This window comes from Podarcis liolepis (genome assembly GCF_965112155.1).
Source record: "Podarcis liolepis genome assembly, chromosome: 1".
Lineage (NCBI taxonomy): Eukaryota > Metazoa > Chordata > Lepidosauria > Squamata > Lacertidae > Podarcis > Podarcis liolepis.
In genome coordinates this window covers 93,202,798-93,228,844 of record NC_139554.1, presented here as the reverse complement: position 1 = coordinate 93,228,844, position 26,047 = coordinate 93,202,798, and the positions used below count along the sequence as shown (strand labels likewise).

At 43.3% G+C, this 26,047-nt stretch overlaps 2 protein-coding genes across 7 annotated transcripts in view; one reads left to right on the top strand and one right to left on the bottom strand.

The window, feature by feature from the left end:
* The window catches only part of OSBPL11 (oxysterol binding protein like 11), a 48,439-nt gene extending 39,568 nt beyond the window's left edge, over positions 1 to 8,871 (top strand). For all 3 annotated transcript variants that reach the window (XM_083489513.1, XM_083489514.1, XM_083489515.1), the window contains exons 10-13: positions 1,135 to 1,321; positions 3,074 to 3,256; positions 3,760 to 3,913; positions 7,066 to 8,871. In XM_083489513.1, the coding sequence (XP_083345639.1) occupies positions 1,135 to 1,321; positions 3,074 to 3,256; positions 3,760 to 3,913; positions 7,066 to 7,143 (602 nt within the window). In that variant the 3' untranslated portion in view covers positions 7,144 to 8,871. The remainder of the gene's footprint in view (positions 1 to 1,134; positions 1,322 to 3,073; positions 3,257 to 3,759; positions 3,914 to 7,065) is intronic.
* The window catches only part of LOC310700487 (TGF-beta receptor type-2-like), a 42,727-nt gene continuing 20,528 nt past the window's right edge, over positions 3,849 to 26,047 (bottom strand). Inside the window, exons 2-9 of one of the 4 annotated variants that reach the window (XR_014522644.1) lie at positions 24,063 to 24,213; positions 22,288 to 22,490; positions 14,909 to 15,720; positions 13,644 to 13,785; positions 11,956 to 12,083; positions 10,275 to 10,448; positions 9,358 to 9,789; positions 3,849 to 3,986 (exon numbers count right to left, since the gene is read on the bottom strand). Coding sequence is in view for 3 of the 4 variants with exons in the window: in XM_083490191.1 (XP_083346317.1) it covers positions 3,906 to 3,986; positions 10,275 to 10,448; positions 11,956 to 12,083; positions 13,644 to 13,785; positions 14,909 to 15,720; positions 22,288 to 22,490; positions 24,063 to 24,213 (1,691 nt within the window). In the remaining variant the exon portion in view is untranslated. The other 3 variants (XM_083490191.1, XM_083490192.1, XM_083490193.1) reach the window with 3 other exon arrangements.

Below are 26,047 nucleotides of genomic sequence, written 5' to 3'. Positions count from 1 at the left end.
GAAGAAGACAGGCTCCAGTCCTGTCAGAACTTACAGTGGACCTCAGTTGTTTTGGGAGCACTTGGGACCAAGTTCGGAAATCTTGTAGCACGTGAAAATGATAAAAATGTTTGTCTCCAGATGATGTCTTTTGTGTCTTCTTTTATGATGCCTATGTCCTGGCCCTAGTATGCATTCCAGTTTCTTCTTTGCTTCTTTTGCATTGCACATTTCTGTTAATTTCAGATATTTCCTACAGAATTTCAGGTGCACAGACCCCTTTTTCTGAAACTGTTGCTTTGCTCTAGTTCCTTGTGAGAGGTGATGTCGTCCATCCTGCACCCAAAACTAATCTTACTCCGTTGCTCAACTTATTATACAGTGGAGACGTTTTTTGTAATGTAGGGTTGTTTGACAAGTCACAGTAAGACATAGATACCAGCAAGCCTCAGAAATGTAGAGGAATTGTGCTGGGGGGGGCGGGGAGGGTCATAGGCTTTACTAGTTTACAAACTATGTTGGCCTCTTAAGTAGAAAATGCAAATGGGGATGATCCCAATGAATTTTATCTCTCACAGGAAAACAGGGGGTATATCTTCTGTCTTTACAATTAATGATCATAATTTCCTAACATATACTATGGGTTGTATATACAACAAACTCCTGTTAGAGCAAGGATTTCCACCTATGCAATAGGACTTCTTCCCATCTATTCCAAGGGATCTCCCAACCCTCTAGAGCATATTTGCAGGCATGGGGGGGGGTCGTCTCAGGGGGAGAAAGTTATATTGCACAGGCAAAAGTCCTTGCACTAACGGAACAGCAACTGATTTTAATCTTTCTAATATGGTTTTTGCTGCATGGTTTATGTACTTTTGTTGTAAACCACTTTGATAACTTAATGAAATAGCAGTATATAAATATTTTTATAAATAAACAAGCTTGGCTGGATACAACCCTATACTGTTAGTGCAAATAGCTCCTCTGTGAGTTAAAAGAAAAGGGCTGTTGTCACCTTAAGTAAGTGGTATATCATTGATAATACTAACTGATAAAAAAGTCCTGGTTCTCTGCATCCTCTAATATAAGTACGGGGAGTATGAATTATTTGTTTCTGTTATTGTGGAGCTGATGTGAATTTCTCTTGTCTCGCAGGTATTTTAAATCTCTTGGACCATGGAGAGGAATACACGTTTTCTCTGCCTTGTGCATATGCTCGGTCAATTCTGACTGTCCCTTGGGTAGAACTGGGAGGAAAAGTCAGTGTTAATTGTGCAAAAACGGGATACTCTGCAAGTATTACTTTCCATACCAAACCATTCTATGGCGGCAAGCTTCACCGGTAAGTATTTATGGTTGGCAGGCGTTTTGTGTAATGTAGTGCAGAATCAATTGCAGGTAACTTTCTTATGGGAATGGCATCTTTTCATCTTCCTCTTTTGAGCTGGATGTTGTAAAAACGAAGTCCATGTATGCTGCTGCTGCTGATCTAAGCAAGCCACTTTACCACTTTGTTCTGAAAACTTGAGAAGGACATTTAAAAGGAAGCTAAACCTTTTCTGAAATGCTTTTGGTGCTTGCTGGAATGTCGCTTTCAAGTCAGAGTCTCAGTAACTCGAAAAGGATCTTCAGAGAATTGTAGAGTTGGAAGGGGTCTTCAAGGTCATCTAGTCCAACCCCCTGCAGTGCAGGAATCTCAACTAGATTTTCAGCATCTAAACCATCTTGATTTATTTAACTAGTTAAATATTTGCAGAAGATTGATTGAACTCTGGCCCCTGGCAGGGAAATAGTGGAAAATAATGACAGAATGTTATGTATTGTGTTGTGCTATTGAAATTGTGCTTCCTAATTTTATGCTTCTATATCAAGTGCCTTGAGAGAGCATTTGCCTTGAAAGATGGCCAATAACTATTTCAAGTAAATCAAATACATCAAAGCACTTGTCTGTCGTTTCAATTTCCAATGGGACTTTGGGTTAGTGTTTGTATGAGCTTTTTTGTAGTCATAAGTACAAGAGAGAAAATGCTGTCATAGTGACTCTGCTGCTAGTTGATATTGTAATGAAAATAATGCTACTATAGATTTTTCAGAGAACTTTACTATTAAATACTTTTTATTGAGCGGAACTGTATTGTGCACAGCTGAATTGCTGAGGCAGAAGTTGGCTTCCATAGTACAATTTGCATTTGCTTAGGTTTAAAATAATGCTAGGGAAACATCTGGTTTCAGGGAGTTTTACCTAAAATAGAATATAATATCTAGACACTATTTCATATTTAGTATTGGTCGGTATTGGTATTTTTAACAGGATGTTGGGAAAACTGCATATTTCTCTTTAATCCAAAATCTGCAATACTTCACTGTAATCAGCATGTTAAGGTAGCAGCGGCCAAGCAATAGCCTTTCAAGAGGTTGTTGGACTGCGGCTCCCCTTATGCCTGACCATTGGCCATGCTGGTTGGGACTGATGGGAGTTGGAGTCCAGCAACAGCCAGAGGGCTACAGGGTAGCCACCTTGATGCAGAGGAACGTTTATCCAGTCTAATGTATTCCTATCTTAGAAAGCTTAGAGGAGGCCACCAGAAACTCATCTAGCATTGAATTGTAAGCAAAATGCTCCTTTTTTGGTACGCTAGATTTCGCAAATTTGGTGAAGTTCCCATTAAACTTTGTTGTTCAGTATTACTTGGCAAGCCACATATTTAAAAGTCTATCTCTCTCTCTCTCTCTCAACCCTCCATGGCATGAAATTCTTGAGCTGCCATCAATAGAAAACAATGATTTTTAAAGAAGTAAAATGCAAGATATGAGTGCAAAAATAATTAATGGGCCCCTAATGGGCTCCTAAGTTTACTATTTTCTTTTGAAAACTGTTTTGAACTAGCTGCATAGTTAAACATTAGAAATGTAGCTTTTTAAAACACATTTGCAAAGAAGATGATGAGCACTCAAATCTTGCTGTACTGGAACTTGCATGTATTCCTGTTTCTAAAAAGAAATAACACAATGTGAGCTGTAACCCTACATGAATACAGAGCATGGGCTAATCCAGCTATTGTCACATTTTACTTTTTGAATGCTGTTTTTTTAGGGTTACTGGTGAGGTGAAACAGAATGCTACCAACACTGTTGTCTGTAGAGTGCAAGGGGAATGGAATAGCATCCTTGAATTCACCTACAGCAATGGAGAGACAAAATGCATGGACTTGACAAAGCTGTCTGTCACAAGAAAACGAGTCCGACCCATTGAGAAACAAGGGGCATTTGAATCCAGGTAAGAGAAGTTCTTTTATGTTTTCGCAATTAACACTTACTGGGTACACTTAGATGCCTGCATTTCTTTTTCATTCATATTTGTGGGAGCCAAAGTGGTTTTTTATTTTCTAAAAAATGTGTTAGGAAAACCTAAGAAAAACCAAAATGAGCATAGGAGGCTCTCAAAAAATGGCCCAGAGAATTAGAGGTTCTTCACAGAATGGTTTGGCACTTCCATTAAATGTGGCTGCACTGAGATTCTCCACTGCTGCCATGCATTTTTATTCTTCAGTTGGGTAACAGCTATATTCTATATTGCACTGCAAGTTTCTCATAATTTTTTCTGGAGAGAAAGCACTTCCAGGATGTGGTGGCAGTTCCTTCTTGCCTTTCAGTTCACCTTATTCTTAATATGAGAGGAGCCAAGATTATAGCTGTGAATTCTGCTCATGTGCTGCAAGCATTGACAAGACACTGACCTGCTAAGAGAGCTTGAAGTCAGCTGTCCTTTTTTTAATTCAGGAAGCTGTGGCAACATGTGACAGAGTCTCTGAGGGACGGGGACATTGATAAGGCGACAGAGCATAAGAAAGCACTTGAGGAACGGCAGAGAAATGAAGAACGACTTCGGGCTGAGACAGGAGAACCGTGGCAAACTAAGTACTTCGTCAAAGATGTAAGTAACTCAACACAAGTCGAATATTTAAAATGCCAACCTTCCAGCATGTCATAGGGGCTACTGCTTGCCTCTATAAATATAAAAAAAATTCCTCTACTTAGTTCTTTGCATTTTTTTTGGAAACAGAAGATAGGTGAATATAAATAGCCTCTGCTGGAACATTTTTCTTGCCACTTTATTTGATAGATTAATGCCTTCACTTCAGTTTCTCTACATGCTCAATGTATATGCTTCTTTTTGGAACTGAACTGTAGATTTGGCTTCATATTAATAAGTCACATTTGCAACAATCCTGTCTAGTAGGTTAGCATTCTTATCCTTATCTTGCAAGCATAAGATATTGTGACTTGTCTGAAGCCACTCCCTGAGTCTGTAGCTGAGATCTGAACAAGGGATCTCCTAGTGAACTATTAGCTACTATGGTGAAGAATCTCTAGCGCCCAGGGAGGAAGTCCAAAATTAGGCTTTCTTGTCTTGTAAGGGCCAGACTTCACACTGACTCAGTTCATCTGTAGTTTAGCCTTGGAGCATCTGACTTGTATGGAGAAGGGCCTAAATTCAATCCTTGGCTTCTCCAAGTAGGACTGGGAATGTTCTTCTCTGAAACCTTGCAGAGTCACTGCCAAACAATGTGGGCAATATTGAGCTAGATGGATCAATAGTCTGGCATAGTGTAAGGCAGCTCCCTAGAAGAACATAATAATAATAATAAATAATAAATTTTATTTATATCCCGCCCTCCCCAGCCGAAGCCGGGCTCAGGGCGGCTAACAACAATAAAACAGTACAAAAGTACAACATAAACAACATTCTAAAATCATTCATTATAAAAATTAATTAATTCAAGCCACTAGCAACCATTGGGCCAGAGCTCTGCGAAGATTGCCGAGGGAGGGAGTCAGGCTGTGCCCTAGCCAAAGGCCTGGTGGAACAGCTCTGTCTTGCAGGCCCTGCGGAAGGATGTCAAGTCCCGCAGGGCCCTGGTCTCTTGTGACAGAGTGTTCCACCAGATCGGAGCCACAGCCGAAAAAGCCCTGGCTCTAGTTGAGGCCAGCCTAACTTCTCTGTGGCCTGGGACCTTCAAGATGTTTTTATTTGAAGACCGTAGGTTTCTCTGTGGGGCATACCAGGAGAGGCGGTCCCGTAGGTACGAGGGTCCTAGGCCATATAGGGCTTTAAAGGTTAAAACCAGCACCTTAAACCTGATCCTGTACTCCACCGGGAGCCAGTGCAGCTGGTATAGCACCGGGTGAATGTGATCTCGCAGCGAAGACCTCGTAAGGAGTCTCGCTGCAGCATTCTGCACCCGCTGGAGTTTCTGGGTCAGTCTCAAGGGCAGCCCCACGTAGAGCGAGTTACAATAATCCAGTCTGGAGGTGACCGTCGCATGGATCACAGTGGCTAGGTCAGGGCGAGAGAGGTAAGGAGCCAACTGCTTAGCTTGGCGGAGATGGAAAAATGCCGCCTTTGTTATAGCTGCAATCTGCGCCTCCATGGAAAGGGAGGTGTCGAAGATTACACCCAAACTCTTAACGGACGGTGCTGGCACTAATTGCGCCCCCGCAAGAGATGGGAGTTGCCCCCCCAATCCCATATCGCCCCGTCCCAGCCACAGGACCTCTGTCTTCGAAGGATTTAGCTTCAACCGGCTCCCACGTAACCATCCAGCCACAGCTTCCAAACATCTGGTCAGTGTGTCTGGGGCCGAGTCAGGATGGCCATCCATCAACAGATAGAGTTGGGTGTCATCGGCATACTGATGACAACCCAGCCCAAAACTCCGAACAAGCTGGGCGAGGGGGCGCATAAAGATGTTGAAAAGCATCGGGGAGAGTATCGCACCCTGAGGTACTCCACACACCAAGGAGTGGCGCGATGACAATTCCCCCCCAAGCGCCACCCTCTGTCCCCGACCAGAGAGAAACGAGCGCAGCCATTGAAGGACTGTGCCCTGGATCCCCACGTCGGCAAGGCGGTGGTCCAGAAGTTCGTGATCGACCACGTCGAAAGCTGCTGATAGATCTAGAAGAATCAGCAGCCCCGACCCGCCTCGATCCAGCTGTCTACGAAGGTCATCTGTTAGGGCGACCAGAGCCGTCTCGGTCCCATGACCAGCGCGGAAGCCGGACTGGAATGGATCCAGAGCCGATGTTTCATCCAGAAACCCACCAAGCTGTTCAGCAACCGCTCTCTCAATCACCTTACCCAGGAACGGAAGATTCGAAACCGGGCGGTAATTGGATAGATCTAAAGGATCTAATGATGTTTTCTTTAAGAGCGGGCGCACCACTGCCTCCTTCAGTTCCCCTGGGAATGTCCCCGTGCCAAGGGACAAATTGATGATATCCCCCAGGAGGGCCCGCACCTCGTCTGGACACGCTCTAATCAGCCAAGACGGGCACGGGTCGAGAGGACAGGTGGTGGGCTTTCCAGCTCGGAGGAGTCTGTCCACATCGGCTGGGGATATCTGGTCGAAGTGGTCCAATACTGGACCCGAGGACAGTCGAGGGGCCTCCAGTTCCTTTATTGTATCCAAATTGGCAGGGAGGTCATGGCGGAGCGACAAGACCTTCTCCGCAAAAAAGCTCGCAAATGCCTCACAGCCGTGTGTCAATTTGCTATTTAAATTTGGCTGTCCCTCAAGGGACGTTAAAGACCTGATTATACTAAATAATTGCGCTGGGCGAGAGCTAGCGGATGCAATGGAGGCCGAGAAATATGACTTCTTTGCAGCCTTCACCGCCATCTCGTAGGTTTTCATAAAAGCCTGTTCTCACAGTAGCCAATCAGATGCCAGGGTGAAAACAATGGTCACCTGTGTTCCTAGATGTATTAGAAAGCTCTGGTTTTCTGGTAAGGGAGTCATAGTGAGCCTCAGGCATATATAGTCCCCTTCCAACTCTCCAGTTTTGTACCTGTACATTCAGCTTCTGATTTGAAATTTGTGGGTATCCAAACTCAGGCAACTGTGGCTTGTTTAAACTGTGGATAGTGAGAAGGATCAAATTGTGGTTTCAGATATTATGGTTATGATCAGTCTCTGGGCAGTAGTGTACTACTCAGATCCTAGGACAATTAGCATTTGCCATTGAATTTACATGGAATTTTTTTCTTCAACTGAGTAATCTTGTTCTCTGTTTGAATTGCAGGGAGAGGGCTGGGTTTATTATAACCCTCTTTGGAAAAGAATGCCTGCCGTACAAAATCAACCAGCAGACACAAACTAGATGACATTTCTTCAAAATTATTCTTCTCTTTTGTTCTAATCCCTACAACTTCCAAAATGCTGTGTCTCACTAACAGTCCTTTGGGATTTTTATACAATTGCACAAAATTAAGTAAGCATAATGGAATAAACTACTAGGGCACTTTAAAGTTGCAGAAAATCAAAAGATAGCGAGAGAGAACCTTACCAGGTATGTCTTCTCGCCCCCACTTCAAAAAACATTTTATATGGCACTGAAGATTTTATCTGAACTGTGTATTGTATTCTTTCTAAGCACACCTACTGCAAAAGCTGCCTAAGATGTTTCTCTCATATATATATATATATATATATATATATATATATATATATATAATCTTCTAGAAACAGTAGCATTCAGAGCTGCTATGCTGTTCTGCCCAAGTGGAATTGCTTCTGGAGTAATAGCTGAACAGTTCTTCCCAATCTGTGCTCCATTTCCCACTTGTTTCTGAACTACTCAGTGCCCGTATAGAGAAACACCTTTTGCTGCTCTGAATTATTATTCTTGCTGAAAACCTTGAAGAGGAAGCTCTTCATAAGTTGACCTTGGAATCAGTGTTATTGAACTGTCTGGATCAGGACTTGACACTTCTTTTTGTAATTATTCTTCGGAGGCAATGTGTGCATGGCTGTGGAAGAATGAGGGAGTCACGTAAACCACACCTTTTTTAAAAACACCCCCCCCACACACAACATTCTAAAGTAGATTAGAATTGTAACTATGGGGTGTTTCCTATATGTGAAAGAGTTGTGGAGAGAAAGGTGGGAGCAGTAAAATTCAGAACAATTTTCAGCTCTAGAATTTCCCTTAACCTCCCGCCAGCTTCATTTCCTTAGCAAACTGCTGTAAATACCCTGAAGATGTTCTGTCTCTTTGAAGAGACTGGAGCTCAGACCTGACTGATGTGTCCTTTTTTAAATATCTCTATATATACTTTAGCTCATTGCCCCCACTCACTGTTCTCCATGGATCATCTCTGAGACAGAGTCAGTGTTACAGGTTGCCCAGGCAAGTGATTTCATTTGTCTTCTGTGTAAGTTCCGAGTCAGACATCTTTGTGTGCCTGCTGAGTACAAAGACCGTCACTTTGGTTTTTCTACAACACCTGAGAAGGCTTGTTTTTTTGCTATGGGACTGCATACAAAACCAGTTGCATTCTGATACCGGAAAACCATGTTCAGGTAAAAACGTCCATTGTTTTTTATGATACCAATATTTTATTGAAGTCTAAGAATTGCTGGCAATTAAGAATAGTACTGATTTATGGCTTTCATTCTTGTTACTACAAGCTACCTTAATTTTTCTAAGAGTGGTGCCTTACTCTGTTTCTTCTGATGTAGTCTTCCAATCAGTGTATATACCATTGTCTGTCATCTTCTGGTTTGTGTCAACAGTGGGGCCTCTCCCTGCCATCATGGAAACTTTCAAACTCTGTGTGTGCTGGTCAAGTGTGTTTAGTTTTTTCTTCCATATTAAGGGAAAAGGTTATCCGAATGCACCCGAGAGTGGTTAAGTAATCGCCCTCATTTTCCACAAAGTCTGAAAAGTGTTTGGGGGGATTTGGGGGGGAGGGTTATGCACATGTGTTAAGATTCCCTTGTACTTTTTTTTTTTTGCTGTGAAATGCACTGAAATCTTAATGCGACTAGTGTACAATTCCATGTGTGAGAAAATGGGGAGGGAAGGAAATAAAGCTACCAAACGGAACTGTTTGTTTGTTTTTTGTCTGTGTTCATAGCAATGTGGTGCTCAATGCTGACAGCATATTCAGCTTCAAATTGTGGAATAGGATTTTCCAGTTCAGAATTTGTGAGCTTTTTAAGAATATCTCTGCGCGCTCTCTCTCTCTCTCTCTCCTGTCCCACACTGCTCTTGTCTATTCAAACACGCAGATGACACAAATGCCACTTCTGAAGCATCCAGATTTCTCTTCATAGAGAGCTTGCACCGCTTTTGCGAGTTAAGATGAGATGGTGCTTTGTAGGCAAGCTATATGCTTCCATTAACTTGTTGTATAGTTTTCGTGGAAAGAAGCCCATTCAAAATAACAAAAGAAATAGAAATCTGCCAGTAGTTGCTACAGAATGCCAGGTTTCTGCACAAGCCAGTGTCTGTCACTGTGAAACATAAATATATATAGTTCAAGTATCTCCTGTTGGTTTCAATGGAACTTAAGTTCCCCAGGATGCTTACAGTTGCAATCTTAGTCCAGAATCCAGAGAGCCCCGTGCCTGTGCAGAGATCTTCCTCATCCAGTAGCCAACGCCTTGTCTTGTCCAAAGACAGCAGTGACTTTCACAAGTGGCTTTTCAGGTGGCATGTGGTACGCCTGTGGAAAGGGTGGGATGCTGAAAAGCCCTGGCTCTTACTCGGAAGCCCACATTGCGTTCCTTTGGAGTTCTAATTTAATAGATGTTCTATTGAAGTGAAAGAACAGTTTAAAGAACAAATAAGATGGTTAGACAAAATGTGGGTTTTGGCTGAGATGACAGTAGTGGAAATTAGGAAGGAAAGTTTGCAGAAAGAGTTAGGTGTCAAACCTTAACTTTAGGAATAAACATGGTATCAATATTGGGTTTCTTCAAAGTCTGAGAGATGTAACAAATTTTTCAAAACTTTGGAAGCCTGTGTGAATAGAAAAAATTATTTATTTTTAAAAGCAAGCGAATGGAGTTCTTCTCTGATTAACACCTAATGGTTCCAGCAATTTCTTGTGTGATCTAGTAACAGGCTAGGTTCAAGACTCTGCCTTACCCCCTCGTAAAGAATGAACATTGGATGGTGTTTTTTTTAAAAAAAAATGCCTATTAATTGTGAATCTTTTTAAAAATAAAGATTTTTTTGTGTTATACATTTAAAATAAGTATAAAATGATTTATATTGCGTGCTGAACATAATACAGTGACTCTGCCTTTTTGCCTAGTAAATTAAAAGGGCTTATAAATATGTTTTATTCATTCAGAGAACTAAATGGGGTTTGGGGGAGGTTGTTTTTTTTCTGAGTGGCATGCCCATTGGTGCTTTTGTCCAGCTTTTATTTCTTTCTCCAGTCATTGGATATTCCTGTCACTCCCTTGATTCTCATCTATTGGGCAACCCATTTTGCTTGCCTCATCACCAAGGCTGCTGCCGTGGCTGCTGCTGCTGTTGTTGTTGTTGAGGATGTCATCGCAATCCGTCTGCACCATCAGGTTGAACCGCTCTGCCACGCAGTGAGCCGTGAGTCTGGCTTCAGGATCATGGTCCCAGCATTCTGTGATGGTGTCACACAGGAAATGCATTCCCTGAAATTAAGAAGGAAGCTGGGAAGTTAGCAATCTCAAATCTAGGGGGAACGAAACGAACAGGGCATCAAAATAAGGACATGCGTTGTATTTTTGATACTTTCCTCCGTGCTCTTCCTTCTGCTTCACTACAATTATTGCCCACTTTTGAAGTAAAAAGAAGAGCAATCAGTGTGCGTTACTGGCTCAGGAACATGATTTTTGACCTTGTGCTTGATTTCCTTTTCCCTATTGAAGGACACCGTATTCCATTCACCTCCCAAAAAATAAACTCTGCTTGATGCTATTGCCCACATAAATATTTTGATGATTTACTGGGAAAGCTGCAATAAATCTTGATTTCTTTCAGGCACGTATTGGTGATTAGTGAAGACACTTCCTCCACAGCCAGTATGGGAAGCCAGTCAAACAGATGAAGCAGATGATCTGCTTTACTAGCCCAATAGAGCTGACCAGGCAGGGGAAACAGAAGGTTCTGTCCTGCCTCATTTGTCCAGTTAGCTTATGTGCAAGTCCTGCCAGAGCCAGCGCCATCTTTGCTGGGGCAACTAAAAATTGACTGGAAGGGTCTTGGGCAGTGTTATAATGGAAAGTGGGGGCGGGGGACCCATCTCTCAGGACAACGCCTTAAGAGGAGAAGAGGACTGTTCATGAGAGGACTGTGACTATATGAGGCCATTTTTGTCCACCAAGCACACTTCACTTTGTTTAATACAAAGTTATTGATTTCTTCTTTTAGCTTTTATTTTTTCCTCTTCAAATTGCAAAAAAACTAAGATGAGAAAATGTACAAGGCAGCATACGGTAGCAGTTGACAGCTTGTGCTCTTTGATACTGGGTGCATTTGCAACGGTGCTTGTACAAAACATAAAGCATTTATTCTTCTGAGACTGTAATCATAGGTACTTTGAGAGTGCCACCAAACAGAATCAGTATTAGTTATGAGTAAACATACAGAGGCCAACTCTCTGCATTTCAGAAATATGCCAAATATAAAATTGTACTATGTCAAGTTAGGATGCATTTTATGTTAAAACATATTAGGTTTGATAAGAAAGTAAGTATGTTAATTGGTTTGATAAGAAAGTAAGTATGTTAATTTCAATTTCCCCCAAAGTCTCCATTTTGCCTCAGAAACCTGGGGAGGGGGACAGTGTTTGGGGGGGGGGGCTTCAAGATTTCTGCAAATGTTGTTTGTCTAGACACGCACCTCTAGGTCTGCTGCTCAGAAATATTTATTTAAAGCATTTTTGCACTGCTCTTCAGAGGAAAAGGCTTCCAGAGATCAATAACATGAGATCAATAACAAATAAGACTGCCCCTGCCCTCAGGCTTACGATCTAAAAAGAAAAGAAGCCAAAACGGATGAGGAGGGAAGAAGAAAACAAACTCGGGCACCAGTTCTCAGTTATAAGCTTGAATGTAAACAGTTCAAGAGGAGGAGTAGGCAAAAGAAGGTGTTCTCGTGGCAAAGCCATAAATTTTACCTTCCTTTTTTGGTACTTGCCTGATGCACCAGCCAATTGCCAGGTATCTCTGGACGCCCTCGGCCATGCAGTACAACATCTCTCATAACCTCCATGCAGGGTTGCTCCCGGACCTTTGATCCAAATGGTAGCTCATAGTTCTTCACCTCTGCAAGGAAGCAGCGTTGATGTTAGCTAGATGTGCATGCAATTTAGATACACCTTGACTATGTACTTGCTGTGGTGCCACCGAGAACATTCACCAGGAAATGGATAATAAAACTACCTCTAGTGGCGGCTTGCAGCTGTACCTGGTGAAGAACTGTTCATTGATAACAAAGCTTGGCAGCCAGGTTGTGAACAGGGGACACTTTTAAATTCAGGCAGCACATTGAAAGATTTGTCGAAATGCCACTGTATGTTTCAGAAAAGAAGCTTGCTTCATTTAGTATTGGCAGCACGGTATTGGCTGGTTGATGCCCACAGTTTGTTTTAAAACCTGTGAACTGTTAAAAGTAGTAGCACCTACAGCCCAACCGGGTTGTGTTTGAGATGTGGAGTTGCAGGGTGTGTGTGTGTGTGGATGTACAGCAGGTACTTCCTTAATGGACCACGTTGTAGGACACAGCAGAGGCCGCTAAGTATTTGTTGCTTGTTGCAGTGGTTAGGGTGGTGGACCTGGGAGACCAGGAGTCCAGTCCCCACTCAGGCATGAAGCTCACAGGGTGACCTTGGGCCACTCACTGTCTCTCAGCCTAACCTGAGGTTTGTTTTGAGGATAAAAGTGGAAAGGGGGGAAACTTTGCATGCCACCTTGAGTTCCTTGGAGAAAAGGTGGGATATAAATGTAATGACAGATAAATGAACCAGAATCCATATTGCACCAGTGCTGTATCCCCACCATCCTGCTAACACATTTGCCCATAGATTTCACATACACCGCCCTTGTAGACTGTTCCACATGTTAGTGTCTGGACTTGCATCTCATGAGAATTAGAATCAGCACAAGCCCAAATCACTTTGAATTAGCAGGAAAGGTTAGCATTGCTTCTACCAGTTCAAAGCCTGATTGTGTAGCGGGAAATGCTAAAGCAATAAATTAATCCCCGTTAATGATTTTTTTTTACTGCTGATGAAACGTGGGTTCCTTTAGTGGCCATTCGCACTCCAAATGCTTCCTTCAATCTTCTTGGTATTTTCTTTCATTTTAGCAGGCTCTTTGTACCATTTTATTATGTTAAAAGAGGCGTCACTATCATTTCCTAGTGGAGAGGCAATACAATCTCCACTGGAGCCACACAAATCTCCATGCTGTTGAGATAGGTCATTTGCCCATCTATCCTAGGATTATTTGCCTTGGCTATGGGCAGTGCGGCTTTTTGAGTCCTGAGGCCAGAAGCCTTTCTTGGCCTTGCTAACTGAGACCCATTTTTGCAAGAGATGCCCTCCTATCTGACAAATGCGTCCTTCTGCTAAGGCAGGAATGGCTAACCTGTGGCCCTCCAGATGTTTGCTGAACTACAGCTTTCATCAGCCTCTGCCTACATGACTGGCAGTCATAGAGATACTGGGAGTTTTAGTTCATCAACATCTAGGGTGGGGTGGCCATAGGTTAGCTTCTCTGCACTAAGGTTTGCTCCCACCTCCCTCTGGCAACTTCTTGTTGGAACAGCCATATTTGTTTTGCCCAGTAGACCTGTAAAGCGGGGCTCTGCTGGTATAGACTTACCTCCTATGGCGTCACACCTGGAGGCAATCTCCCATAAAACCAGAGCCATGGAATAAACATCCATTTGTTTGAAGGACTCCAGGTCTTCGAGATTCACTCGAGATTCCAAAACTTCAGGAGCCATATATCTGGCAGTGCCCACCTGGCCATAAATTGAGTAGATGTTAGAAGGGGTGGAGGAGAGAAGCCGTGGTGATTCCAAGTTAAAAGAAGATCTGCGATACAGACTGGACCTTTTGTACTCCAGAGTTGCTCCACCCCTTTATCTCTAGGTTTTTGTCCAAGTATAGGGTAGCCAGGAAAGTGACCGTAAAATCTTCTCTAAACTTACCAGCCCTTACTGGGATGGGAACCAAGGCCCAAATTAGATGTGACAATAATTGAGAGCTTCTTTCCTGGGTTTTCTGTTTGTCTCATTCAAACCAAAATGTGCTGTGGGCAGCTGTGAGTTTGAATGGAGGAAAGTACCACTCTACTGTCAGTGGGCAGCTTTCTGCTCAAATCACTCCTCTGCCTGCCGCTTCACCATGAGGGGAAAGACATTGAGTATTTCAGTGGTGTTAGATTTTGAATGCAAAAAGAGCTTGGGAAGATCTAGTAGCCCCGGACTTTGATTACAAGCTAGCTGCCAAAAACAAGATACCCTCCAGAACCCGGAACACAGTAGCTATTTGTCATTCAGCATCAAAGGTGATTCCAAGCCAATTGTGTACCAACAAGCAGGGCACTCACTTAAATCATAGTTGCATGTTTGTATATGGAAGATGCCGAATGCCTGCAGCAAATTCCATAGCAGCGTTGCCTTTTCAGAGCTTTTTCATACTGCCTGCTATGGGTTATATTTGCCATTCTGAAGGACCCCCTTCACACGTAGAAGGGCCCTCCATCCATGGAAAGGGCAGCAGGCAGCACTTCTGGCCCCACCCCCAAGATTTACATGCTGAACTGGCTGTCCAGGGGAAGCTTATGAGTGTCATGCTCTACAGATGCAGCAGGCTTTCATGTGACCTGGATCCCCATTCACACAGGGTTCTAGATCACATGGAAAACCTATATAAGGCAGGCTTCCGCTATGCAAATGTCCATGCTCAACACATGGAAGCTGGGATTGGTAAATCAAATGATGTTTTGGGGTGGGGCCAGTGGCACAGCCCCCACAGTGCGCAGAACTCTTTGCATGGCTAGCACATGAAGGAGGCTAAGATCTTTCTACTTTCCATCAAGCAGAATGGATTGCTCTGCTGGTTTCATTCTACAGCACTCACCTGTCCGCTGTTTGCAAAATCTTCCACACTTAAGGCTGGATCCAGCCTCAGAGCAATCCCAAAATCACAGAGCACACATTCCTGTTCGTTCTTAATGAGGATGTTGGTGCTTTTGATGTCCCGGTGGGCGATGGGGATCTTTGGACTGCCACAGGGAGTGTAGTCACTGTGCAAGTGAGCCACACCACTCACTAGGGAGCCAGCCATCTTCTGCAAGTCCCTCCAGCTCAGAACATTCCTGGACAAATAATCCTTGAGGTTTCCCTGGCTGTGGTAGGCCGTGATGAGCCAGTATTCTTTCTGGAGTCCAGAGTGCCTCTCTTCCGCTGTGAGGAACTGAAGGATGCTGTCATGCTTGAGATTGGCATCGCTGAAGATCTGGCTTTCGTTTTTCCAGGAAGCATAGTCCTCGCAGGGGAAAATCTTCACTGCCACCGTCTCGTACTGCTCCGAAGAGGCATGCTTCAACTTTGCTCTCCAGACTTCTGCAAACTGCCCTTTCCCGACTCGCTCATCTAGCTCGATAGGCAACAGTTCGGTGTTGTGGTTGATGTTGTTGGCACAGGCTGTGCTCAAGGTGACGCGGTGGTCGATCTTGACAGATAGTATCTCGTCGTAGCTGGTGGCTCTGCTGGATTCAGGCAGTGGGCGGTGCTGGACTTGTTTCTGGGGCCACTCCTTGGCTCTCCTCCTCTGCCTGTGGGTTCGGCAGAGATAGAACGTCACCGTTATCATGATGGCAACCAGCAGTGGGGGCAGCAGGCTGATGGCTGCCACGGGAATTATTTCTTTGCTTTGTAGCATGGAGTATCCTATGGCAAAAGGAAAGCAAAAATTAATACACAGCAAGAACATCTCCGCATAGGCCAGTTAGTCAACATGAACAGCTTTTCTTAGTGAAGAATGAACATAAAACTAATAACTTGTGGGGAAGAATCACAGCGCAACCCCCAACTACTCCAGGTAGAGCTGGAAATGTTCCCTGTCTAAAAACCCTGGAGAGCTGCTGCCACTCAGTGCAGACAATACTCAGGTAAGTTGGACCAGTGGTCTGACTCAGAATAAGGCAGCTTCCTCCGTACCTTCTCCTGTATCCTAGGGCTCAACATTTCAAGTGCTAACATTTTCTACCATGGGTTTGCTTGGTTGTCTGTTTTCTTTAATATATACAGTGGTACCTCGGGTTACATATGCTTCAGGTTACATACGCTTCAGGTTACAGACTCCGCTAACCCAGAAATGTTACCTCGGGTTAAGAACTTTGTTTCAGGATGAGAACAGAAATCGTGCGGCGGCAGCAGGAGGCCCCATTAGCTAAAGTGGTGCTTCAGGTTAAGAACAGTTTCAGGTTAAGAACGGACCTCCGGAACGAATTAAGTACTTAACCTCAGGTACCACTGTAGTGCGATTTTGGAAAAAATAGCCATGCAGTTTAACACGTGGCAAATGTTAATTTATTATTTGTTTATTATTACATGTATATCCCACCTTTCCTCCTAGGAGCTCAAGATGGTGTATCAGGTCCCTCTCTGCTTTTCGTTTTATTCTCAGCAACTGTCGGCAGAGCAGCAGCCACTCAAAGATTACAACCAAGTCAGCCGCAGTCGTCTGTATTGCAGCACTTTACCATGCATTTAGGAAACAGGCAAATTTCCCCCACAATTTACAATTTGGTAAGTTAGTTGTTTTGTTCTCAGACATAGTCAGGAGATCTGATCTGGGAAAAAGCCCCAACTCATTGGGTAAAGCACATGCCAGAGACTTTTGAGATGTGCTGTTAATTAGTATATATGTACTGTAGATCTGACGACGGTATAAGCAGCTTCATGTGCACGCAAGATGACAGAGCCAAATCTTGCCGACTAAAATGAACAGTCTTTACAAAAACTCAGCTCTTAGATCATAAACCCAAGAGGCCAAGGGTGGAAAATGCTGGTAACTCCTTTGCTCCAGGTCTTTTGAAAATATAAATGGCCCTGCTATCAATGATCAGATTAATCTAAGGAAGGAATGCTAAGTAAAAGCAGTCCGTCCAGCGGCAGTGTGGGAGCGTGGTCCAGAGGGTCTGACTCCCAATACTCCTTCCACCCCCCACCCTTCCCTCCCCCACCCTTTTAACTCACAGATTTTTTAATTTTATCATGGGGCAGCTAGGTGCAGTGCTGCTGAGACCTCTTAATTTCCCAGAGGCACCTAAACAGGTAAATCTCTGTAGGGGGAAAAACAGAAAGCACCCAGTGGTGGGTACTGTTAATGCACTCATAAGAAGCACAAAATGCATCACTGTGAAAGAAGCCTGCTGGGTGGAGCTGCCATAGATGCTCACTCTCCTCCCCAGCCACACTCAGTAAGTAAGAACCTGTTTCACACTGCAGCCGAGTGGCCCTGGAATTGCAGCTCTGGTCAGGAAAGAGACCAAGACTGGGCACCACTATCTTTCCTTGTGAAGTGAAGATTACGGAGCAGATTGATTGCTATTAGGCCAGGTCTTGTAAGAGCTGGATTATAACCATGCCGAACGCTTCAAGAACAGGCTGGCTAATCTTTGTGGGAAAGATCCTGTTCTGCAGTTACTAGTGGGTGAAATCACTACTAGGATGGGGATGTTTGTAAACCGCACTTGCAACTATAGCGCCTTACAGTACTTGCGCCTCTGATTCGCAGATGCTGCAGCCCCTTTGCTGCCACCTGCTGGTTGTAATGTGAACCTGCTGCTGCCCCATTAGCTGGGAGTATTTGCAATGAAACAAGCTTTACTGCTGAGTTTACATTGCAACGTTTCTGCATGTTGAGATCCACCTAAGGGATACTCACTGACTGCATCCTTGAATAAACCGTAAGTAAGGTCCATGTGCATGCATTTGTACACATGGTTAAAAGTGTTGTCGTTTTTTAAAAAATGAAACTCATAAAAGAAAGCATACAAACTAACTCAATGAACTAAAATGGGAACAGTTCATTCAGATAGCTAGTAAAAATGGAAACTATTTTAAGTTTACAAAAAAGAAAGCTACCATTGATGCTAAAGGTTCTTTAAAGTCTGAAACCATAAATGATTTTGCCTGGCAGCCAAATGAGAGTAATAAGGGTGCTAACTGGGTCTAAGTAGGAAGGCTGGCACCCCAAAGCTGAGGACCTACATTAAAAAGGCTCTTTTTGGTCACTGCCCACCAACACTTCAGATGGTGGGACCAGCTTAAGGAAGGCCTCAGGCAGTGACCTCAGTGGATGGGCAGATTGATATGGGAGAAGATGGCCCATCAGGTATTAGGAAGATAAACCGTGTGGCTTTAAGAGTTAATACTGGCACTTTCAACTGAACTTGGAAACTGCTGGGAGCCAGGGGAGTTGTTTTCAATACAGGCAAGATATGAGATACGATCTCTTCTCCCCGTTGCAAAGAGATAGGAGCAGTTCCTCACTGCTGCTCATGAAATTCAAATAAAATCTTTGAAAGGATTCTTGGCCAAGTATAATAGTGAGGAAGAGAAGTTCAAGAGCCATCCCCTAAGCAAAAAGCCTTTGCTGCATGACCTCAGTGGGTGCAGCCTACAGTTCAGATACTGGAAAAAGAAACTCAAAGCACTTGGCTGTTTTACTTGGCAGTTTACAAAAAAATAAAAATCTGCCACAGCTAACTTCTGCTAAGCTGTGAATGTTTCTAAAATAGGCATTGAGTTCAAACCACAGGATCAACCTCAAATGATATAATTTGAGTTTGTTTTGGAAAGCGCGAAGCCTGGCTATCTCCTGCTTCTCTAATGGATTTACCTGATGGGTATGACTACATCGCTAAAGGCTGTGAAATCCAATGGAAAGCAGAATGGTTTTCAGAGGATTTTCCAGGACTTCTCTTATGTGCAAACCCTGAAGTAATAACTGTGTACATAATTCCCATCAGCTGCATAAGTATGTTGCCTCCCGGGCTGCAAAGTCATCAGCTTGTAGCAGGGATCATTAAATGAGCCTGAAGAATTATCAGGCAAGCAGTTGTTTTCTATGAAAACAAATGCTGAAATGTAAAGAAAAGGAAAACCATCGCCTCATATTTCTCTGTGCCTCCCACTGCTTTCTCTGCCAGAAATGAATTGGTTCTAGAAGAAAGAAAAAAACCCACCTCACGGTCAAATGAAACAAGAAATGCTGAGGGCATCTAAATATTCCTCAATGGATATATTCTGAATCGAGCAATATAATCTCTATTAGGTAGATTTAGAGTTATAATATAGCCTTGGCCACCTTCCTATGGTCCTTGTCTGCTCTCAAAAGGGTGTAGGAGGATAAATGGCATATAATGAATACGGTATGCTACTTTCTGAACACCAAACAATAATGTGCTACTGCTTTAAATGATCCAAGGAAGCCAAGAGAATATGAGTTTCTTTGCATACTGCTAACTCTAAAGGGCCCGAGGTATAAAACTTCACACACAGTATATCTATAATCAGTGCTTTTTTTCTTAATTTTTTTTTAGGGGTACTCTCATTTTGACTCAAGAAAACCACCATTTTATAGTTCAAATCGGGAAAAAGAAATACAGTAAATGGACAAAAGTACAAAGATTCACAAAATGTTTAGGGGTATGTGTACCCCTGCGTCCTCTCCAGGAAAAATGCACTGTCTATAACAGGGGTCAGCAAACTTTTTCAGCTGTGGGCCGGTCCACCGTCCCTCAGACCATGTGGTGGGCCGGACTATATGGGGGGGGGGGAATGAACAAATTCCTATGCCCCACAAATAACCTAGAGATGCATTTTAAATAAAAGCACACATTCTACTCAAGTGAAAACACTAGGCAGGCCCCACAAATAACCCAGATATACATTTTAAGTAAAAGGACACATTCTACTCATGTAAAAAACACGCTGATTCCTGGACTGCCCATGGGCCGGATTGAGAAGGTGACTGGGCCACATCTGGCCCATGGGCCTTAGGTTGCCTACCCCTGGTCTATAATGAAAAGCAATGATTTTTGTCGCCGCCACTGCACTGTCCATTTGACCTTGGCACTGGCTGCCATAAGATGTGATCATAATCAACAGTGTAACTTACTGATAACTAAAATGATAATTCATTTAATGGCCACATGTTGTTATTATGCTTTTCCTGTCAAACAGTTCTGTTTTATGTTATGTGGACTTGGTCTGTGTTGAAAAAAGAAAGTGGTTGCTCATATATTCCTTGCTGAGAGAACAGTCACTGGCCCTGTGTGCACATAATGTTAAGCCCAAACCATGGCTAAGCCTCAATAAGTGTGTGTTTTTACAGTAAAAATCAAGTCTGTTTCACTCCAGTCCTCCTGCTGTAAAGTAAGGTATGATTTCGCTTAATGTTATGTCCAAACCCATGCTCAAGTTTCTCTCCCTGGACAGATTTAACATGTCAAACCATTGCTTAACTCAAGGTAGCATGGCTGCAGGAGGACTGAGGGAACAGTGAAGTGGCTGTGATTTTTTCTGTTGCTACCTGAACACTTGCACATTCACACTTAGCTATGGTCTGGCTTAGTGTTATGGTGTAAGCCAGACCACAGCGAACAGTATCAACTGCGTGCAATGACAGCAACCACAGAATGCTAAGTTCCTACATGTTCAACTGAGATTCTACTGCTCTCTTGCTTCCAAATACGGTTTGTTGTCACTTCTGATGCTTTTTTACTTGTTTTTCCATGCAATTAAGATACAACAGTTCTAACCTTGATTTTTATATGTAATATCACATGACATATAAATAAATATTTGCATTAAATGTTGCATTAAAATAAATAGTCTGCCCATCATGCCTGCGGAATTTTCTGGAGCACCATTTATAATTCAGCTATAGATTCTGAAGCTGATAATGTGACTTAAGGGGCGATTTTCTTCCTAAAGCAGGCTACGTAATCATTGCACAGGAGATCACATTGTATAAACTCAAGTTTCAGTTTCACAGCTCAAAAACTGCATCAAACTTTACCACAGTTTGGTCCAAACTAAGCAGACCCACAATTAGGGCAGGAGGGATGGGGAGAGGCATCTCCCCGCTACATTTTGTTCCTTCCCACACATGACCCAGCCTGGTGTTTTATGTTTTTGCCTGACAGGCAAACTTTCAATGGAATGTTTGGGAGGGGGGGGGAGCTGTGGTTGGGCCATCTCTGTTTTTAGACTGTATAAGCAGGAAACAGATCCCATTCCTCGCAAAACTAACATCTGATAAGGTCAACACTGAAAGCGATGGCTTAGCTTACAAGTCTAAAATAATACTGGCTTGAACATATGCCTATGGAGTCAAACCATCAATCCACCATGGGTCGCCAGTATGCTGCCCTTCCAATGTTATTGGACTGCAATTCCCATCTTCCCTAGCCATCAGCTGCGCTGGCTAAGGCCCACACGTCTAGCAGCATCTAGAGGTCACCTTGTTGGCTACTACTGGTCTACTTTCATGGTCAGTTACTGTAACTGATCTACTTTGACAGTCAACAAGACCTTAGGCAGAACTCCGTCCCTGCCTTGCAACATAGGCCACTTTCACACTGAGCATTTACTGTGGAATATTTACACTGCATTCTCTCACTTTTTCTGGGGAATGTATAATGTTGTGAACAAAACATCCCCCTCTCATGTTCTGTCCAGCTTCCCTCCCCACCCCTTCAGAGCTCAGAAAGTCAAGCTTCTTAAAATTCAGTTGAATAGCCGCATCATTTCCCCAGGTGGAAATGGCCAACTGTGTTACTACAGTGGTACCTTGGTTCTCAAAATTCAAGAGAATCCGTTCGACTCCCAAAATGGTGCAAAAACCAAGGTGTGGCTTCTGTTAGGCTGCAGGAGCTTCCTGCACTCAATCGGAAGCTGCGGAAGTTGTGTTGGACGTCTGGCTTCCGAAAAACGTTCGCAAACAGGAACACCCACTTCCGGGTTTGTAGCGTTCAGGTGCTGATTTGTTTGGGAGCCAAGCCGTTCAACTACCAAGGTACCACTGTAATCCGCCAGGTTAGATTGTTCAGTCTAGCCATTTTCTACATTGTGCTTGAGTCATTTTTTTCTCCTCTCTATGAATTGACTCAATCATTTCAACCCAAATAACATTGCCTTTATATCAGTCCTCTCCTCCCCCCTTTCACCCCAATTGCAGCAGGGGCAAGAATGATTGGGAATGAAGGTGGGGGAGAAAGGATTTAACACACGCACCCCAATGGCAGAGGCGGATTTAGGGGAGCAGAGTCAGTTTGCCTACACTGGGTGCAACACCGGGGGCATCGCAACAATGACAAACAACAGAAGGTGAGAGTGCCACTGAAATTTTAAAGCCCAAAGTCTGCCAATGCCAACAGTCTCAATAAAAATAATCTCCTCTAAAATGGGGAAAGGTGGACTCAAACCAGGAAGAATACTCACCACTGGTGTGCTTTTCAAAAATGAGTTTGTCATTGCATTCCTGTTCATTCACACAGCCACAAATGTAAAATATCCCCTCCTCATTGTGCTGACGGACCATAACACACTGGGATGTGTTATACTTGGGAACCATGACATTTTCCACGGGAAGCTGTGGATTGTGACAAAGAGTACTCACTCTAATGCTCTCGTTGTCTTGTTTCCTGAAATGCATAATTAATCGGAAAAAATGATCACTGTGAAGGTAGAATAATGTAAGCCAACATTGATGTACTTGTTCATAAACAAATAATAAATCAGTCCTGAACATAGTTTCAAGTTACAAGAAAGGAGATTCCAACTAAACATACAGAAAACCTTTCTGACAGTAAGGTAAAGGTAAAAAGGTAGAGGATCCCTGGACGGTTAAGTCCAGTCCAAGGTGACTTCTCACTTCAGGCCAAGGGAACTGGTGTTTGTCTGCAGAAAGCTTTCTAGGTCATGTGGCCAGCATGATTAAACCACTACTGGTGCAACCAGAGTGATGGAAACCAGAGTGCATGGAAACCCTGTTTACCTTCCCACCACAGCGGTACCTATTTATCTACTTGCACTGGTGTCCTTTCAAACGGCTAGGATGGCAGGAGCTGGGACAGAGCAATGGGAGCTCACCCCGTCATGGGGATTTGAACCGCTAACCATCTGATTGGCAAGCCCAAGAGGCTCAGTGGCTTAGTCCACAGCGCCACCCACATCCCTCTCTGACAGTAAGAGCTGTTCGACGGTGGAACAGTCTCCCTCGGGAGGCTGTGGACTCTCCTTCCTTGCAGGATTTTAAGCGGAGGTTGGATGGCCATCTGCCATGGATGCTTTAACTGATATTCCTGTATCAGTTGGACTAGATGACCCTTGGATCCCTTCCAACTCTATGATTCTATAGATGTACCTTGACACAGTAGCCTAAGCAGTGCTTTGTGCAAGGGGTGGAATTCACAATTGCCTGTTACAAATGTTCTGCGGCTTGCCAGATGGAATGATTCTTTCCTCTCCTCACCCCGCATATTGTTCTGGGGGTTCTCCTGACCATTTTGGGAAGGAGGGGGAGTCTTGTTGCACAACTGGAGGTCCTTGCACGGGGCTTCTGATGATGGGGCTCATTAGGTGAATGCTGCCCAAGGCTGTTAATATTTCCCGATGCCAACTGGAAGTGTATCCAAAAGTTGTCTTTGGGCTTGTCCACACTGGAGCAAAACACAGATTTGCACCTGCCTGCCTCCCCATTAAAGCAGTGGTGTCCACATGGCAGCCTCCTCATCATACTGTTGTCTTGAACCTGGAAATGTAAGGTTTTTCCATCCTTGGAAAGTCCAAAATCGACAGGATCAAAACCCCCACATTTAAAGGGGGGAAGGTACAGGACAACACTTTCATTCCTATCAGATGAACTCCCATATAAATTAAAAATGTCAATTGCTTGTCCCCAACCATGACTTTGTACTTATTAGAATCCTCAAGATATAATGTGCAGCAGTTGGAAAATGTAACTGCTAGGTGTGGATCTTTCCGTAACTATGTTCTTGCACTTTATTTTACATTTAATATGTAAATGTTTTTATTAACAGAGGTGCCAGAACCCACCTGAGAGGGTTTTAAAAAGCCCTGCTTATAATGTATATATTTCCTTTTACCCATATTCTAATATTCTAATATATCTGTGCATTTGATTTCATTGACAGTTTGTTTCATCGCCCATTAGGGATGTGCTTAATGAGGGTTGGTGCTCTTTGCCTGCTTACCATATAGACACACAGATTTCCTCTGACTTTTCACAATAGGAGCTGAGATCACAGTTGCTGTAGCACTCCTGATCTTTACAGACTGGGTACGTGTTATTACACCACTTACATAAATTGCTCTTCACATTCCGCCCTCCTTGGCCGTCATGTGCTGTGAGTAAAAAGAAATCAAACAAAAGGAGCATCTTTAGTTGTTTGAATGACCCATTTTGTACATACGTCTCATCTGCTGATTCTGAGTTCACACATGGGTCATTAATTGACATACAGTACTATGAGACAGTCATCCACGGGGAGGGAACGCACAGGTTTCACATATTGCAAGCACCATGTGAATGTGTGTGTTTGGTGGAATCTAGATACACATAAAAACATGTTGCGAAAATGCTTTTTTCAAAAACGTTTTGAAAAATATATTGACTTTGCCATAGCTCACCATTGCCATCTAGTGTCACATTTGTATAATGCACTTGACAACACACTTAAAACATTTTATTTGCAGCTGTATAGCTGAGCCCTTTGTGTGTGTGTGTGTGTGTGTGTGTGTGTGTGTGTGTGTGTGAGATAAGGGGATTCTCTTTCTGTAGCAAACACTGACCATACTCTGTTTCCCTTTAGGCCTCATTAAAAGTGCACTCATTAATTCTGTGTCTTGCATTCATACATCCATGCACTGTCACACCAACATGCAAAACAATTTTCACTAACATGCACAGTCACAAGCTTTCTGGGTGTTTCTGCATACGTTTATCTTAATGCATCGGCTTATAGCAAACTTCATCTTCTCTCAAGGTTGCACTTCTGTTATGGGGATATTGTATCCACTGAGCACTCAAAGGGCAATATACTGCAATGGGTTTTGCTGTAAGTTGGGTCCCCCCCCCTTTTCTTTTTTTTTTGGTGAATAGGACTATCACCATGAGTTGTTTTAAGGCAGTATGTGCCAGAGTCTTGACAGAGGAGGCTGTTAATAGTCCTGAGTATTCAGGTGATGTGTTTCCATAGAAACTAATTATTAGACAATCCTCCTTGCGTCTTATGAATCGGGCAAAAGCAGACCTCCTCCCCCTTGATGATGTAATCTAGATGTCTTGTGTGTGAAGAGAAACGATAGGAAATGCAGTTTGAATCAAAGTATTCGGGGAAATTAAGCCCCTGGTGATTTGATGATCTGGCGATCTGATGTAGACTTTGGCTGTCTTTTGAAGTATTTAAGCTGTGTCTTTACCTATAATCAACCTTCATATCTGTAAATGAACTCAAATATTACAAAATGCCATAAGCATGCCACTGACCTCCTTCCAAAGGAAGCAGAACCCAGTAAGTTCTGTACACTCAAAATGGGCTGAGCATAACTATCTTGTACATATGGTGCTGTGGTCCGGGGACAACCCATGTGTGATGCTCTCAGAACCGCTCTGACATTACCTTTTCACATGAACAAGACTAGGAGGGGGTATCAAGCAAGGGCTAAAATGTGATTGGGACACATTTTGGCTGATCACACAGAAAAGGCCTTCTCTCCCACAAACATTTGTGTTGACCTATCTGGCACAGCTCTGACAGATGGAGAAGACGAAAAGTAGCAGAATAGCAAATTAAGGCAACATGCTTGATTGAAAGATCAAGACAGTACAGAACAATGGACTGCCTCCCCAGTCAGTTTCAGTGAGGGTCAAGGAAAACACTATTAAACTTAATCTCATCCACAGGTGAAATCCTGTGGCCATCAGGGTTCCTAACCCTTGCTACTAGAAGCTTGCAAAGCTCCCCAATTCTTTGGAATGAGGCAGAGCAATTTTGTTAGATTCAGTACTCAGCAAATTTGTTATAGCCAAGAGTCAATGGATGCTGTTTCAGAAGCTGAAAAGCAGACCTAGATATCTGGTTCTGATTATCATGATGTTCTTCCAAAGAATATTTTATACCAATATTCAGATTTGACCCTTTATTGTTCTCTAGTTTCTGGCAACCAGCAATAAATC